The 17,413-nt window shown below is 46.7% G+C and overlaps 2 protein-coding genes across 2 annotated transcripts; one reads left to right on the top strand and one right to left on the bottom strand.

Moving 5' to 3' along the window:
• Window positions 1-11,451: 11,451 nt before the first annotated feature.
• Window positions 11,452-13,236, bottom strand: LOC123157535 (uncharacterized). Its single transcript, XM_044575825.1, has 3 exons — window positions 12,331-13,236; window positions 11,861-12,255; window positions 11,452-11,788 (listed from the first exon to the last, which is right to left on the bottom strand). Exons 1-3 carry the CDS (start codon window positions 13,172-13,174, stop codon window positions 11,642-11,644), a joined length of 1,386 nt encoding a protein of 461 aa, XP_044431760.1. The 5' UTR covers window positions 13,175-13,236; the 3' UTR covers window positions 11,452-11,641.
• Window positions 13,237-16,065: 2,829 nt separating this feature from the next.
• Window positions 16,066-16,781, top strand: LOC123155973 (chromatin assembly factor 1 subunit A-like). The gene is made up of 2 exons (XM_044574144.1): window positions 16,066-16,307; window positions 16,386-16,781. The coding sequence occupies exons 1-2, from the start codon at window positions 16,092-16,094 to the stop codon at window positions 16,758-16,760; spliced, it is 591 nt and encodes a 196-aa protein (XP_044430079.1). The 5' UTR covers window positions 16,066-16,091; the 3' UTR covers window positions 16,761-16,781.
• Window positions 16,782-17,413: the final 632 nt, after the last annotated feature.

Genomic DNA, 17,413 nt, shown 5'->3' on the forward strand with positions numbered 1-17,413 from the left:
ATTGTAGTACCTTGTGTGCAGTTCTATCTCCAGCGTGGTGTCCTCCATAAGATTCAGAGTGACACTTGCGTAGGATCTGTTCCTGTTCATGCTCAGGCACACAACATCTAATAACACCATCTACTCCTTCTTTATAAAGGTGTGGATCATTCCAGAAGTAATGTCTTAAATCATAAAAGAACTTTTTATTTTGCTGGTATGTGAAACTAGGCGGTATAAATTTAGCAACAATGTAATTAGCATAATCAGCATACCAAGGAGTAGTACGAGAAGAATTAACGACCGCTAATTGTTCATCAGGAAAGCTATCATTAATAGGCAGTGGGTCATCAAGAACATTCTCTAACCTAGACAAGTTATCTGCAACGGGGTTCTCAGCTCCCTTTCTATCAATAATATGCAAGTCAAATTCTTGGAGCAAGAGAACCCATCTAATGAGTCTAGGCTTAGCATCTTTCTTTTCCATAAGATATTTAATAGCAGCATGATCAGTGTGAATAGTAACTTTGGAATCAACAATATAAGGTCTATACTTATCACATGCAAACACAACTGCTAAGAATTCTTTTTCAGTAGTAGCATAATTTCTCTGGGTAGTATCAAGAGTCTTACTAGCATACTGAATAACATTCAATTTCTTATCGACTCTTTGCCCTAGAACAGCACCTACAGCATAATCACTAGCATCGCACATAATTTCAAAAGGTAAATTCCAATCAGGTGGCTGAACAATAGGTGCAGTGATCAAAGCTTTCTTAAGTATTTCAAATGCTTCTACACAATCATCATCAAAGACAAAAGGAATATCTTTTTGCAACAAATTAGTCAGAGGCCTAGAGATTTTAGAAAAGTCCTTAATGAACCTCCTATAAAAACCGGCGTGACCAAGGAAACTTCTTATACCTTTTATGTCCTTGGGATACGTCATCTTTTCAATAGGATCAACTTTGGCTTTATCAACTTCAATACCTCTCTCGGAGATCTTATGCCCCAAAACAATGCCTTCATTAACCATAAAGTGACACTTCTCCCAATTCAGGACGAGACTAGTGTCTTCGCATCTCTGCAAAACTCGATCAAGGTTGCTCAAACAATCATCAAAAGAGGATCCATAAACTGAGAAATCATCCATGAATACCTCACAAATCTTTTCACAAAAATCAGAGAATATAGCCATCATGCATCTTTGAAAGGTAGCAGGTGCATTACATAAACCAAAAGGCATACGTCTATAAGCAAAAGTACCAAAAGGGCAAGTAAAAGTAGTTTTAGATTGATCCTTCGCTGACACAGGTATCTGAGAGAAACCAGAATAACCATCTAGAAAGCAGAAATGTGTGTGTTTGGATAGTCTTTCTAGCATTTGACCAATAAAAGGTAAAGGGTAATGATCTTTCTTAGTAGCTTTATTTAACTTACGGAAATCAATTACCATCTGATGTCTACTACGCAACCTTCTTCTTGTAGACGTTGTTGGGCCTGCAAGTGCGCAGGTTTGTAGGACAGTAGCAATATTCCCTCAAGTGGATGACCTAAGGTTTATCAATCCGTGGGAGGCGTAGCATGAAGATGGTCTCCCTCGAACAACCCAGCAACCAAATAACAAAGAGTCTCTTGTGTCCCCAACACACCCAATACAATGGTAAATTGTATAGGTGCACTAGTTCGGCGAAGAGATGGTGATACAAGTGCAATATGGATAGTAGATATGGGTTTTTGTAATCATAAAATATAAAAACAGCAAGGTAACTAATGATAAAAGTGAGCGTAAACGGTATTGCAATGATAGGAAACAAGGCCTAGGGTTCATACTTTCACTAGTGCAAGTTCTCTCAACAATAATAACATAGATAGATCATATAACAATCCCTCAACATGCAACAAAGAGTCACTCCAAAGCCACTAATAGCGGAGAACAAACGTAGAGATTATGGTAGGGTACGAAACCACCTCAAAGTTATTCTTTCGGATCGATCTATTCAAGAGTTCGTATTAGAATAACACCTTAAGACACAAATCAACCAAAACCCTAATGTCACCTAGATACTCCATTGTCACCTCAAGTATCCGTGGGCATGATTATACGATATGCATCACACAATCTCAGATTCATCCAACCAACACAAAGTACTTCAAAAAGTGCCCCAAAGTTTCTATCGGAGAGTCAAGAAAACATGTGCCAACCCCTATGCATAGGTTCATGGGCGGAACCCGCAAGTTGGTCACCAAAACATACATTAAGTGGCACGTGATATCCCATTGTCACCACAGATAAACACGTCAAGACATACAACAAGTGTTCTCAAAGTAAAGACTCAATCCGATAAGATAACTTCAAGAGGGAAACTCAATTCATCACAAGAGAGTAGAGGGGGAGAAACATCATAAGATCCAACTATAATAGCAAAGCTCGTGATATATCAAGATCGTGCCATAGAGAGAACACGAGAGAGAGAGAGAGATCAAGCACATAGCTACTGGTACATACCCTCAGCCCCGAGGGTGAACTACTCCCTCCTCGTCATGAAGAGCACCGGGATGATGAAGATGGCCACCGGTGATGGATTCCCCCTCCGACAGGGTGCCGTAATAGGCTCCCGAGAGGTTTTTGGTGGCTACAAAGGCTTGCGGCAGCGGAACTCCCGATCTATCTTGATATTCAATGTTTTTAGGGTACGTAGGCTTATATAGGCGAAAGAAGTCGGTCGGGAGGTGCTCGAGGGGCCCACGAGACAGGGGGCGTGCCCTATAGGGGGGACCATCCTATCTCGTGGCTGCCTCGAGGATCTTCTGACGTGAACTCCAAGTCTCCAGGATCATATTCTTCCAAAATATCACGCTGCCGAAGGTTTCATTCCGTTTGGACTCCGTTTGATATTCCTTTTCTTCGAAATACTGAAACAGGCAATAAAACAGCAATATGGGCTGGGCCTCCGGTTAATAGGTTAGTCCCAAAAGTAATATAAAAGTGTATAATAAAGCCCGTAATCATTCAAAGCAGATAATAAAATAGCATGAATGCTTCATAAATTATAGATACGTTGGAGACGTATCACCATCCTATAACCTGTAATAATTCTTTGCGGGATCAATTCATCTTTATCATTAGGAATAACGGTAATACCTCCCTTTTTAGGAACACAATGGACAGGGCTTACCCATTCACTATCAGCAATGGGATAAATAATACCTGCCTCAAGGAGCTTTAGTATCTCCTTTCTTACCACTTCTTTCATCTTGGGATTTAATCGTCTTTGAGGATCTCTAACTGGTTTGGCATCTTTTTCCACTATAATTTTGTGTTGGCTTAATGTGGGACTAATGCCCTTAAGATCATCCAGAGTATATCCAATAGCTGCTCGGTGCTTCTTCAGAGTTTTCAATAATCTTTCTTCTTCTTTCTCTGAAATGTTAGCACTAATAATAACATGATATATTTCCTTTTCATCAAGATAAGCATACTTAAGATTATCAGGTAATGGTTTGAGCTCAAACATGGGATCACCCTTGGGTGGAGGGGGATCCCCGAGAATTTCAACGGGAAGGTTATGTTTCAGCATAGGTTCCTGTTTAAGGAACACTTCATATCTTTCCTCTCTTTCCTTCATAAACATATCGTTTTCATGGTCTAGCAAATATTTTTCTAACAGATCAGTTCGAGGTACAACAATGGAAGCAAGACCAATAATTTCATCCTTACTAGGTGGTTCCCTATCACGAGGTTGTCTACTAAACTTAGCGAAATTAAACTCATGAGACATACCATCTATGCCAACAATGACAGTATTCTTTTCACAATTAATCTTAGCACTAGCCGTATTCAAGAATGGGTCTACCAAAAATAATGGGACAAAAAACACCTTGTGGGGAACTAAGAACAAGAAAATCAGCAAGGTATTTAACCTTCCCACACAAAACTTCAACATCTCTAACAATCCCAAAGGGTTTAATGGTATCCCTATTAGCAAGCTTAATAGTAACACCAATGTCTTCTAATTCAATGGGTGCAATGTCATGCATAATTTCTTGATATAAGGTATAAGGTATTGCACTAGCACTAGCACCCATATCACATAAGCCATGATAACAATGATCTCCTATTTTAACAGAAATAACAGGCATGCCTACGACAGGTCTACGTGTCTTAGTATCTGGCCTAGCAATATTAGCAGTCTCACCACAGAAATAAATAACATGCCCATCTAAATCATCATCCAAGAGATCTTTAACCATAGCAATACTAGGTTCAACATTAATTTGCTCAGGAGGTGTATAAGTCCTAGTATTACTCTTAAGAACAACAGTCGAAGCTTTAGCATGATCCTTTATCCTAACAGGAAATGGAGCTTTTTCAACATAAGTAGTAGGAACAATAGGATCACTATAGGTAATAGTCTTTTCTTTGACTGTAATAGGTGCAACTACTTTCACTTCAACAGGAGGATCATATTTAAACCACTTCTCTTTAGGGAGATCAACGTGAGTAGCAAAATATTCACAGAAAGAAGCTACTATCTCAGAGTCAAGTCCATACTTAGCGCTAAATCCACGAAAAGCATCGGTATCCATAAAAGATTTAACACAATCGAACTTAGGTGTCATACCTGACTCCTTACCATCGTCGGAACCCCAATCTTCAGAGTTGCGTTTAATTCTTTCCAATAAGTCCCATTTGAAATCAATAGTCTTCAGCATATAAGAGCCAGCACAGGAAGTATCGAGCAGGTTGCGATTATCAAGAGAAATCCGAGCATAAAAGTTTTGAATAATCATTTCCCGAGAGAGCTCATGATTGGGGCATGAATATAACATTGACTTAAGCCTCCCCCAAGCTTGAGCGATTCTTTCTCCTTCGCGAGGCTAGAAATTATATATGTAATTACGATCACGATGAACAAGGTGCATAGGATAGAACTTCTGGTGAAATTTCAGCTTCAATCGCTTATAATTCCAAGATCACATATCATCGCATAGCCTATACCATGTCAATGCATCTCCCTTCAAAGATAAAGGGAAGACCTTCCTTTTGACAACATCATCGGGAATACCTGCAAGCTTAAATAATCCACAAACTTCATCCACAAAGATAAGGTGTAAATCGGGATGCAATGTTCCGTCTCCTGCAAATGGATTAGCTAGCAGTTTTTCTATCATACCCGAAGGAATCTCAAAGTAAATATTTTCATAAAGTTCGGTAGGTTGAGGAGCAACTCTTTGCTCTTCTGGTTGGGGTGAAGATACCCCAAACAAGCCCCTCAAAGGATTAGTTTCCATAGTGACAAGTAACAAAAAAATTTCAGCACACTATATAAATGTTTCCTTATCAAGTTCCACTCACCAAAAGTGCTACACTCCCCGGCAACGGCGTCAGAAAAGAGTCTTGATGACCCACAAGTGTAGGGGATCAATCTTAGTACTTTCGATAAGTAAGAGTGTCGAACCCAACGAGGAGCAGAAGGAAATGATAAGCGGTTTTCAGTAAGGTTTTCTCTGCAAGCACTGAAATTGTAGGTGATAGATAGTTTTGTGATAAGATAAATAGTAAAGAGTAACAAATAAATAAAGTAAATAAAGTGCAGCAAGGTGGCCCAATCCTTTATGTAGCAAAGGATAAGCCTGGACAATTTCTAATAATGAGAAAGGAGCTCCCGAGGACATATGAGAATTATCGTCAAGCTAGTTTTCATCACGTTCATATGATTCGCGTTCGGTACTTTGATAATTTGATATGTGGGTGGACCGGTACTTGGGTACTGGCCTTACTTGTTCAAGCATCCCACTTATGATTAACCCCTATTGCAAGCATCCACAACTACAAAAGAATTATTAAGGTAAACCTAACCACAACATTAAACATATGGATCCATATCAACCCCTAATGAAGCAACGCATAAACTAGGGTTTAAGCTTCTCTCACTCTATCAACCCATCATCTACTTATTACTTCCCCATGCCTTCCTCTAGGCCCAATTATTGGTGAAGTGTCATGTAGTAGACGTTCACATAACACCACTAGAGGAAAAGACAACATACATCTCATCAAAATATCGAACGAATACCAAATTCACATGACTACTAATAGCAAGACTTCACCCATGTCCTCAGGAACAAACGTAACTACTCACAAAGCATATTCATGTTCATAATCAGAGGAGTAATAATATGCATAATGGATCTGAACATATGATCTTCCACCAAGTAAACCAATTAGCATCAACTACAAGGAGTAATCAACACTACTAGCAACCCACAAATACCAATTTGTGGTTTTGATACAAGATTGGATACAAGAGATGAACTGGCGTTTTGAGAGGAGATGGTGCTGGTGAAGATGTTGATGGAGATTGACCCCCTCTTATGAGAGGATCGTTGGTGATGATTTCCCTCTCCCGGAGGGAAGTGTCGCTGGCAGAATAGCTCTGCCGGAGCCCTAGATTGATTCCACCATGGTTCCGCCTCGTGGCGGTGAAGTTTTGTCCCGTAAGCTTGCTCACAATTTTTTCCTGGGTAAAAGCTCTCATATAGCAGAAGATGGACACCGGAGGCCCACCAGGGGACCAGGAGATAGTGGGGTGCGCCCTGTAGGGGGGGGGCACCCTCCTCTCTCCTGGACAGGGTGTGGGCCCCCTGGTGTATTTCTTTCGCTCAAAAATTCTTATTAATTCCAAAAAGATGTTTCGTGGAGTTTCAGGACTTTTGGAGCAGTGCAGAATAGGTTTCCAATGTTTGCTCCTTTTCCAGCCAGAATTCCAGCTGCCGGCATTCCCCTTCTTCATGATAAACCTTGTAAAATAAGAGAGAATAGCCATAAGTATTGAGATATAATGTGTAATAACAGCCCATAATGCAATAAATATTGATATAAAAGCATGATGCAAAATGGACGTATCACTTACTAATCAACTTGTGTGCAAAAACAGCAACCCTATTGTCCAACACCTTAGTAATAAGTTTGTAAGGGCATCTAAGCAGGCAAATGGGACGGTATTGTTGGATGCGCTTAGCCCCATTGAGCTTTGGAATCAGGGTGATAATCCCGTAGTTCATGCGTGCAACATCCAGGGTATTATTATGGAACGCTTCAAAAAGCCTCATAATATCTTTTTTGACGAAGTCCGAGCAGTGCTTATAAAACTCAGTTGGGATATTATCAGGCCCAGGTGCCCTATTACTGTCCATGCTAAATAATGCTTTTTTAACTTCCGCTTCAGTAAAAACACTACTCAGGATGAGATTGTCATCTTCTGTAAGTTTCTCATCATTAGACCAGGTTTCAGGAGAGAGGTGAAAAATATTTCCACTGGTCGGGCCAAAGAGCCCCTTATAATAGGAAGTAGCATGTTCCAGGAGATTTTTAGTACCCTCTATAACCCTATCCCCATCAGCAAGGGAATGAATGGTATTTTTCCTCTTCTTACCATTGGCTATACGGTGGAAATAGGTTGTGTTACAATCCCCTTTAAGAAACCATCGTTCATTCGAGTGCTGTAGCCAAAAGAGCTCTTCATCAGCAAGGATATCGTTAAGCTCGACACTCAAGGTGGTGCTTCTCTCGTACTCCCTCCGTCCGAAAATACTTTTCATCAAAATGGATAACAAGAGATGTATCTCGAACTAAAATACATCTAGATACATCCCCTTTTGTCCATTTTGATGACAAGTATTTTCGGACGGAGTGAGTAGGTCTCAGGATCCAAGGGACCAACCTCCTCCATTTTTTCTATTTCTTCCAGCTCCTTTTTAATCCACTTTTTCCTTTTTTTGGCATGGCCGAAAAGGTGAGAACCCCATCCTTTAAAGTATTTTTTATACGCTTAAGCTTAATATTCAGGATGTCTATGGGATCCTCAGACTCCACAGGTTGCTCCCAGATCATCTTAGCTTTAGCATAGAAATCTTCATTCTTCAACCAGCTAAGTTCAAATCTGAACTCACGCTGGTGCATGGGACTATTTTTCACGGGGTTTATTGTCAACAACAAAGGGTTGTGGTCTGAAACATCTCTCACTAACTTACGAACAGCAAAAAGAGGGAAAAGATCTTCGCAATCAGGGCTCATGAGAACTCTGTCGAGCTTCTCGAGCATTGGGTGTCTCTCTTTATTGGTCCAAGTGAACCTGCCTCCCCCCATATGAATGTCTCTAAGGTTCAGTGAGTGGATGATATTGTTAAATCTATCCATGTGCTGCGATCTATGTAGGGGCTTGTTTTTATCACTACTGCCCCGAAGGATATTGAAGTCCCCACCAATCACATAAGGAGTTTTGATGTTGCCACAGCAAGAGGTTATTTCATCAAGGAATTCGTCCCTCTTCTCATCATGTGCTGCTCCATAGACTACCACCAGGGTCCAAATACATTTGAGTTTAGCATCACAGATGGTAGCCTGTGGTAGGTACTTACCTACCACCCAAGACACAACATCCAAGGTTTCTTTTCTGATGCCACAAAGGATACCACCGGATTTACCAACGGAAGGAGTCCAATTCCAAGTAAATCTCTCAAAGGGGTCAACTTTCCTTAGATACTTGGGTGTAAACTTCTCCTTCTTCGTTTCTAGGATGCCTATAAAGTTGGGGGAGTGGTCTCTAATGATGTCAGAGAAGCAGATAGCTCTCCCTCTTTTACCTGCTCCTCTATAATTCCAGAAGAGGCTGTTCATTTTTTCCTTTTTCTCCCCCCTTTCCCGAAAGCTCTAGGAGGCTGGGTAGAGCTTTCAGTTTCATCCTGTAAGGTTACCCCAATTTTTTGACTTCTAGTGGTCGGCCTAGCTATCACCACATTGGTTTTTTTTTCTCTTTTCTTCCTAGACCGTACCACAGTATATTTTTCTTCATCTACCGTATTATCCTCCCCCCAATTCATGTTCAAGGGTGTCTGATCCCCTTTTTCATTAGTAAGCATCATAGCTCTATTATTCTTATCATGCTCATCAGCATTAGACGCCATTTTTTCCATGTTTCTACAATTCTCTAACTCTCTAAGGATATCCACACTGGTAAAGTCTGTGTCAGGAATGTTTACTCCCATTTTCATAGCCCTAATAATAAGCTCAGGGTTGGATAAAGCATCAAATGAATTAGGGTTGTGGGGAGTACCTTCCAGATCTCGCTTTTTTGCTGCAACCATAGCTTTTTCTTCAATTCTCTCCATCTTGTTCTGAGCATTGCGAAGGCTGAAGCGCAGATTCTCCTCAGTCACCCGCGGAGGAGCAACCGACATCTCGTTATCCATCTCACCCTCAGGCATCTCAACCACATACTCCTTTGTGTTTGCAACATCAGTGGTCACAGTGGCCAGTAACATCCACCACCTGATGAGATTTTTTAATGATGTCAGAGTATGTTTTTCTTGGCAAGCTCATGCAGGAATCTGTAGGAGTATTAACAGGAGGCCTTACTTTTTCCTGAGACATTTCAAGTGCCATGGTTTCAATAAGGAGGGTATTGTGGAGTGATTCAACTGAATCAGTGCTTTCTTGTGATTCCCGAACTGGGTCCGGCTTACCACCATGGGGAATACAGGAAGAAACCCCTCCAGGCCCATGTGGTAAGTTAGCCATTTTAGCTCTAGGAGTCGAAGAGGAAGCAATCTTTTTATCAATGTTGCTTTTATCAGGATTAGAAGGTGCTTGCACCCTCTCCTTTTCCCTTTCAGGATCTCTCACCAAAACCTGCTCCACCTCATAGTAGAAATCATAAAAATGATCACCCAGGACAGCTTCTGCCACCACAGGAATCTCGTCAACATTTCTGCATCCTACCCTGACCCGGGCAGAGGCCGGGCGGTGTAGGGTAGCAGCGTCAATTTCCAGGGGAACTCCAACCAGAGATGCCACATATGCCAAATTCCTCTCACTTCTTTTGTCTAATGGAACATTGCTAACCTTAATCCAAGCCACTTCCATCACCCCCTTGGCCCCCACTGATGAAGACCAGCGCGTGGCATGGATCACAGCCCCAGGGTAACTCTCCCAACATAGCATATTTGTGCAACTGCGCGAGGATTAGGGAAGCGAACAACAAAGACCCACGGCCCTATCATATGAGCAGAGCACCTCCATCCAGTGGCAAGGTAGGCAGTTAATCTAACTCCATCTGACGAGTAGATGTTTCCCCCTCCACTATCGTAACAACAATGTTATTGGCCCTCTCCTTAATCTGACTAACAGTGCAAGAGTCATGAATATAGTAAAATCCCTGCCCCTTAGCTTGAAAAGCGCACATAGGTGCCATGCATTCCCAAGGCAAGAATTCTACACACACAGAGGCCATATGACCTAGCTTGCTAAAACGTTCACAGTAAGCTTGAGGGCAACGAGTAGGGGGGGTGTTCATGTGCTTTGCAAATGGGACATGTATCAAGTTTTTTGGAAGGGAGCACCTGAGCAGGGTTTTTCTTCCCTTGGATCTGACGAGGAGAGGATGCAGCTTGGCGCCCGGCGGTGGTGTCGCCCGAGCCCGACGAGGCTTGAGCCTTCTCCACCCAGATCCCACCGTCCTGGATCTCGCGGCGGTTGACCCCCGCCGCCTCGTCCCAGCGAGAGTCGCCCCCCGACCCCTGCTGGACAGCGGATGAAGTCGTGTTGGAGTGGTCGCCTCCATCTTCACGTCGCCAGGAGAACTTGCTGCGGTCACCCCCGCGGCCGTTGCCGCGGCCGACCTGGCGCCCACCTCCGCGATCCGGGCGGCCTCCGCCTCCTCCTCTGCGTCTCTCTCCATGGAACCCGCGCCCCGCATCGTTCGCCATGGGTGGACTGGCTGCGACAGCCGCGAACGAACGGAGATCGCCCCCCACCTTGCCCTCCCACCACTCGAATGACTCTGGGATTTTAGATCTAGGGTTCTTCGCCGCCGCCCAGAAATGGGAGAAGGAATCCTCTAGGTCAAGGAGCGAGTGGGGAGGGGATTTTATACCCGCGCTGCCGTCCCGCGGGGTGGGGTGGATCGACCCCAAGTGTCGCGCATCCGCCATTGCTGGGTGGTTGGTGGGGTTTGGGTGCGCCCATGTCCGACTCGGTTCGGTTGCGTGCAGCCCCGCACGTCCCTCGTGTACCGCAGCGTCCCGTCTCGCGCCTCCCTGCACGAACACCGGCGCGGTGGTTGCCGCCGGTAGCCGGTCCCGCACCTTGGCGAAATGGCAGGGGAAGGAGATCACATCTCCGATGTCTATCTCTTCTCCCTGTCGCAGGAATCGCGCGTCGATCGTGACACCACGCGAGTCCGTGAGGACTAGGCGGAGTGCATCGCGACGCAGCGTGAGGCTCCCATCGTTGAACGAAATCGTGCGCGCAAGGTGGAGATCGGCGGCGTACGACACACGCCATCTTGGATCATGATCGCCGCCATTTCCGCCGCTCGCGCTCGCGCTCGCCATCTCTCATGTAGAGATATACCGCAAGTGCAACTGATCCAATCTAATCATCTATAAGCTTTTTTAAACCGCCACAGATAACAATTGGTAGGTTTTCTTAGTTTATGGAAAGATATTGAGAAATTTGAATGGTGATACTCCAGAGGTCACTGAATCTTAGACGGCGAGTCTCGTATAGCAAGGAAACGGATCACTCGATTACAGAGTAGCGAAGCAAGCAGAGTCATTCGAGTGGTGCGCCCCATGTCCTCCGTGTCGCTCTCCTGGACTACCTCCGCGGCACCTTCGCCTGGGCGAGCTCGCCCTTGGTCTCCTCCAGCTGCTTCTGCAGCGCGGCGATCTCCGCGTCCTGCGCCAACAGCTTCTCCTCCAGCTCCAGAGCGTAGTCCAAGGAGAACGACACGTAGTTCGCCGCCTGCGCACAAATAATGTGAACATGCTCCGGCGAGTGAAGAGCTTGAATTTGACATCGCGTTCTTGGGCATACCTGGAGAAACGCGACATAGCTCGACGCGACGACATCGGATCGCTCGGTCGCCGCAAACACGCGCTGCTGCGGTGGCCCGACGGCGCCCTGCAGCAGCTGCCGTGCAGTCTCCCAGTCTGTGCCGTCTTCGTCGGCGAAGTCTTGTGGCTGCCCAGAGAGTCCCGGCAGTGGCGAACACACGCTGGTGGGCACCGAGTGGCCACGGGCGGCAGGTGGAGCGTGCGAAGAAGGGGGACGACCCTCCTCGTCGTTGGCCTCATCCAGGTTCTCTTTCTTCCCGCACAACTGCGACGACCCTGGCTCGGTTTTCACCTTCTTTGCCGAGGCCGACGCTTGCCTGGCCATCTTCTCCGCCAGCATGGTTTTCATCATGTCGTAGACGGCGGAATCCATCCCTGAACATCAAGGGTAAAGATCAGCCGCTGCACGAAACTTGGGGTCTCGGGGGTGAGGGGGATTTCAGCGTTTACCTTTGGAACTGGCACTAGTACCAGCAGAGGGCGGCGCCGGAGATGCGGCAGTTACCACGGTAGCGGCAATGTTGCTGTCGTACAAGCATATCCTGATATCAACGGCGGCGCCGCCGGTAGCACGTAGCAGCTTCGCCTCAGATTTCTTCTCCTCATTTGTAAGCACCGGGTCCGCGAAGGAGCTCTTGGACGGCTCGCCCCACTCCACGGGACAGGGCCACGGGGTCGGCGAGGAGAGGAAGAAGAACCCGCGCTTCCAGTCGTCGATGGAGTCTGGCAACCCCGTGAAGCGCAAGCCGGAGCTGTCCTTGAACCTGGTTCGGAAGTAGTACCATCTTTTGGTGTGCTTGTGGTTGAGGACGGACATCACGAAGAAACGCCTGAACACCGCGAGCGACGGCGGCACGCCGGCGGAGCGGCAGAGCACGAGGAAGCCCGCCATGATGCGCCATGCGTTGGGCGCGAGCTGCGTCGGCGCGATGCCGAAGTGGGCGAGCGCCTCGCAGAAGAACGGTTGCAGCGGGACGCGCATCCCGGCCTTCAACGCGTGCGCGTACACGTAGACGCACCCCAGCGGCGGGGGCGAGCACGCGCGCAGGTCGCCGGCGAGGCGCGCGGTGTACTGATCCTCGGGGACGCCGTACTTCTTGCACACGGCGTCGACGTCGTCCGGCGTGAGCAGAAACGAGAGGAAGCCCTCGGCGTCGGGGCGCTCCGGGAGGATGACGGTAGCAGCGCCGGCATGACTCCGGTGGATGGCGGTAGCGGCGTCATCGTTGAGGTCGGAGGTGGCGACCTGGTAGTCTGGGTCGGAGGACGAGGAGGAAGGGGAGGAAGAAGTCATGGACGCGAGGGTGCTGGTCTCGGTCTCTGTCTTTGGTGTCTCCTGTCTCTTGTTGGAGTACAGCAGAGATATGAACAGGCTGGTGGACTACTTTGAAATTGCTGTACGGACTAGAGGATTCTTTTCCTTCTACCAAATGATACTCACTGCATCACAAACAAAAATTGCTCGATATTACTGTGCGTAGGATAATTCGGTGTATATATATTTTTCATATGGCACTTTGATCACCAGGGACATGATTATCACGCATGGCACTATGCCACTATGGCGCATATGGCACCTCTGGAACGAACTCTCTCATGAAAAATCTATAGTGTCATGTTCTTTTCCGAGCAGCTACTATAACACGTTCTGCCAAATCTCATCAAGCGTACAAGAGATTATCAAAGGGAAATCCCATATGGTTTTGGAGCAGGCAGCGAAACATTTTTTTTAAAAAGCCCAATATATTGATCAAATAACAATGTTATTACAATCGTTCATTACATAGTTTATCACGCAGGGCCAAACACTATTACAAATCACACAATCAGACCTGCTATCAAAGCTAAATTTTGTAATCTCATGCGCCGTCTTGGTAGCCTACATAGCAATCTTTACAATCTTGAGATCCTCAATGAACTTAGAGACGTTTTTCGCTTCCCTTTTTAGATCCTCCCATGAAAACCTGTCAATGGTTTCTTTTGCAAGAAAAGATGCAACAAAAGAACAGTCCGTTTCAAAATAATAGGTTTATGAATAGTAATACCAATGTATATACCGACGAGGCACGCACGAAGTTTCGCTTCATCCACACGAGCATGATTCCGAGCGACAACCCTAATGCTAGCAGATCTCATGCTCTCCACATACTAACTTGCACCAACATTTATTTTAATATATTGTGGATCTTGTGGCTTCCAAAGAGCACGATCATTTGTAAGCGTACTAGAATATTTCTGATTACCTATCAAGCTCTTACTCCCTCCATTCCAATATCTAGTGCGCATAGTTTTTAGCCCATATACCAATGAGTGTGCTGGCATCAAATTTTGGACGAGAAAGCCCCCACTCCATCTCTATCCCAGCCCGGGTCCAAGTAGTAGTACTAGTTCGTACTCCACCCACCATCAGCGTTGCCGATGCTAGCTAGACTCCGGTGGTGCCATCGTCAGGCGTCTCCTCCTCCAGCGCTGCCGTTCGTTAGGCGGCTCCTCCTCCAGCGCTGCCGTTCGTTAGGCGGCTCCTTCTTTTGGCTCTTCCCCATCTTCTTCCTCCTCTCCTCCACCTCCCCCTCCTTCATCCTTCAACCAGTGTCGCCGTCGCCAGCCATACACGCACGCGGTGGCCGCCGAGAAACCGGACACGGGCGCGTTGCTTCAGCTGCTAGTCGAATCTTGCCGCCGCCCATCGATTCTCGCTGCTGCCAGACACGGTGCGCAGCTGCACGTGTTGAACGGGCTGGTGGCCGTGATTCGCCCCCCGTCGGTGGAGAACATGCTCTGCCCCGTTGATGCTCGCGTGCGCGTGCTCACACTGGAGCTCCTGTGGCTGGTGAACCTGCTCTGTGCCACTGAGCTTCACGTGTTGGAGCTCGCCCTCCGTGCGGCGTACTACGGCCGCGGCGCTGGAGCTCCCGCTTGCCGATTTGTGCAGCACCTCGTCCGTCCACCTCGGCCCTCTTGCCTAGAAGCAACTCGATCTACTGTGTTGTCGCAATGGAGGTAGGGATCAGCAACAGAGGTGGCAGATCGGTGGCGAGGCAGGTGGGAAAAGCCGTGAGACGAAGGGATAAGGAACAGAGAGAGGCGAGCGAAGCGGTGGGCTGGGGGCGCTGGCTGTTTGGTTTGGTGGGAGGGTAGTTTCGTCCAAAACCGCTTGGGGAGGGAGATACGCACTACATTGCGGAATATCTCTAAAAAGCTTATACGCACTATATTTAGGAATGGAGGGAGTACCTTTTTTGCTTAAATGCACTTGCGCACAAGCATTGGCAGCTGTGAAAGTTTTTCAATGATTTTCCACAGAAATCACAGAGGCGGTCACATATTCTTTCCCTCTTCCAAAAGTCAAATCGTTCTCAGGTGCCAAGCTCTCCATAATTGGCGGTGAAACATTTTGCGCTAGAGGCTACAGACCCCCCAAGCATACCATGGCCAAGTCTACCTCCGGCGTGGGCTGCCCTTTCAGTTCAAATGATGGTAAGGCTGGGACAAGGATGATTTTACGAGGTGACAAGGGATTTTTTGTCGAAAGAGACCCTCTGCCCACTGGAATTGACAAAAGAGACTCCTTGCGGACGAAATTGACAAAAGAGACCCCCTCACAAGTGGCGGCAGGCGACACGTGTCACATGCCGCCACGCCATGAGGCGGCGGGCCCGGCCGCCACAACAGGAGGCGGCAGTCCGGTGTATAACGGTGTGTGCACAGGGCAGCACAGGCCAGCGTGCCGCGACGGAACGGGCCGCGTCAGGCGGGCCCGGCCGCCACCGGGTGAGGCGGCCGCCGCTGCCGCTGTCGCTACCCGGCCGACAAGGCCTGCTGCGTGCGGGCCCAGCAGGTGGGCCACGCCGCCACCAGCCAGGCGGCCTGTCCTGTGCTGCTGCACGCGCGACAGTGCGCAGACGGTGCTGATTACGAGGCGCAACAGTGACGGCTGTGACTCCGACGCGCGGGAATATGGACGCTTTTGGTTCTTTCGCCCGGGAATCAATCCTGCCTTTGCTTCTTTTGCCTCAGCGGATGCGATGGCACTGGGAATCCGAGGCTACGGGAAGCTGTTGTGCCGACACTACAGGGATCGTAAATATCCCCGCTTAATTTTCTCGCCATCATTTATCATCTGAGCTTATAAAAGGAGACACCAAGGCTCTCGTCCAGCCATCCTCGAAATCGGCAGTGCGCAAAGTGTGTAACACATTTTTTCAGTCGGTATGAGTTTGCCTTGCTCGGATCAAAGCATTAGGCCGAGGAAAATGAAGAATGCAAGTTTGCCTCTGGGGGTGGCAGTCCTGCGGTGTTGGTGTGGCGATCTTTGCAAGGTGAAGGAGGTGACGGATATTTCAGATTGGTTGGGCATGAAGTTTTTCATGTGCGCCAATTATGAGGAAGATCCTGCCGTAGCTATTTCAGAGTACGACAAGCCTCCGGTATGCTTTAACCATCACGAATAGATATTGTTGGTATTTTCATTGATTCTTTAGTAACATTTTTGTTTCTTGTTGTAGTCTCCTCCGCCTCTGTGCATGTACTATCGTTGGATTGACACGGAGAAGCCGGCTTGGGCAGTGACTGAGATTCGTGAAAGAAGTCGCCGTGCGTGGAATAGTTTATTTGCGGAATTGCGACACGAGAAGGCGGAAGCTGAGGAGAAAGCAGAGCAAGAGAGAGAGTTAAAAGAATACTATGCGGAGCAACACGGTTTTTTTCAGGAAATGGGAAAGAAAAACAGGGAAGAGGCTCGTTGCATGGAGGAGCAGGAACGACAGCGAAAGGAGGCTCGTGAGGCGGAGAGGCAGAGAAAGAAAGAAAGGGCTCGTGAGGCCAAGGCAGCAGAAGAAGCTGGCGATGGAAAAGGAAAATATCCACGCTGGACTCAGTAGATTCTTGTGATAGTATTTTAAATTTCGCAATCATTTGTATCTTTATTTCTGCACTTTAATGTAGCTTTATTTCAGGAGTAAATGTAGGTTTATTCCTACAATGTATCTTATTTTCAGTTGTGCCGTGTCGTAATGGAAATAAATATAGTTTTAGAATAAAGTAGTGGCATTTTCTTTCCCTCCACTAATATCGAACATCGTGCAACAACTACAAAATAAAATTAAGATAGAACATAATGCCCTACAATAAGAGAGTACAAACTAATAATGCAAGTACATCCGAATTAAACGGTAGAACTGGAATACAACTTAAAAACTACATGAAGGCATCATCGTCATCCTCCATCGATGCAGAACTCTTGCCCTTCGAGGATGTAGAACTCTTACCCTTGGACGATGCAGAACTCTTGCTCTTCGAGGATGCAGTACTCTTGCCCTTAGACGATGCAGAACTCTTTCCCTTTGACGATGCAGCACCCGGAAGCGGCGGCATGAAGATATCATCTTCATCCTCGCTCTCCTCAGTCCATAAAAATGGATGATTTTCTGCAGTCCTTCTGAAAGTTTCACTCTTCGGCTCCACTACATTCTTCCACCTTGCACGCAACCTAAGAAGTTCTTTACGTACCTCCTCATAGGTCCTTTTAGGCCAC

Source organism: Triticum aestivum, chromosome 7B, assembly GCF_018294505.1.
Source record: "Triticum aestivum cultivar Chinese Spring chromosome 7B, IWGSC CS RefSeq v2.1, whole genome shotgun sequence".
NCBI classification, from domain to species: Eukaryota; Viridiplantae; Streptophyta; class Magnoliopsida; order Poales; family Poaceae; genus Triticum; species Triticum aestivum.

What these genes read in the sequence shown, in the direction of transcription:
- LOC123157535 (XM_044575825.1), bottom strand. Translation starts at nt 13,174, where the DNA reads ATGACTTCTTCCTCCCCTTCCTCCTCGTCCTCCGACCCAGACTACCAG. An exon ending in TACTAGTGCCAGTTCCAAAG is followed by an intron (nt 12,256 to 12,330) that starts GTAAACGCTGAA and finishes CTTGATGTTCAG; the next exon opens with GGATGGATTCCGCCGTCTAC. An exon ending in GCTATGTCGCGTTTCTCCAG is followed by an intron (nt 11,789 to 11,860) that starts GTATGCCCAAGA and finishes ATTTGTGCGCAG; the next exon opens with GCGGCGAACTACGTGTCGTT.
- LOC123155973 (XM_044574144.1), top strand. Translation starts at nt 16,092, where the DNA reads ATGAGTTTGCCTTGCTCGGATCAAAGCATTAGGCCGAGGAAAATGAAG. An exon ending in CAGAGTACGACAAGCCTCCG is followed by an intron (nt 16,308 to 16,385) that starts GTATGCTTTAAC and finishes TTCTTGTTGTAG; the next exon opens with TCTCCTCCGCCTCTGTGCAT.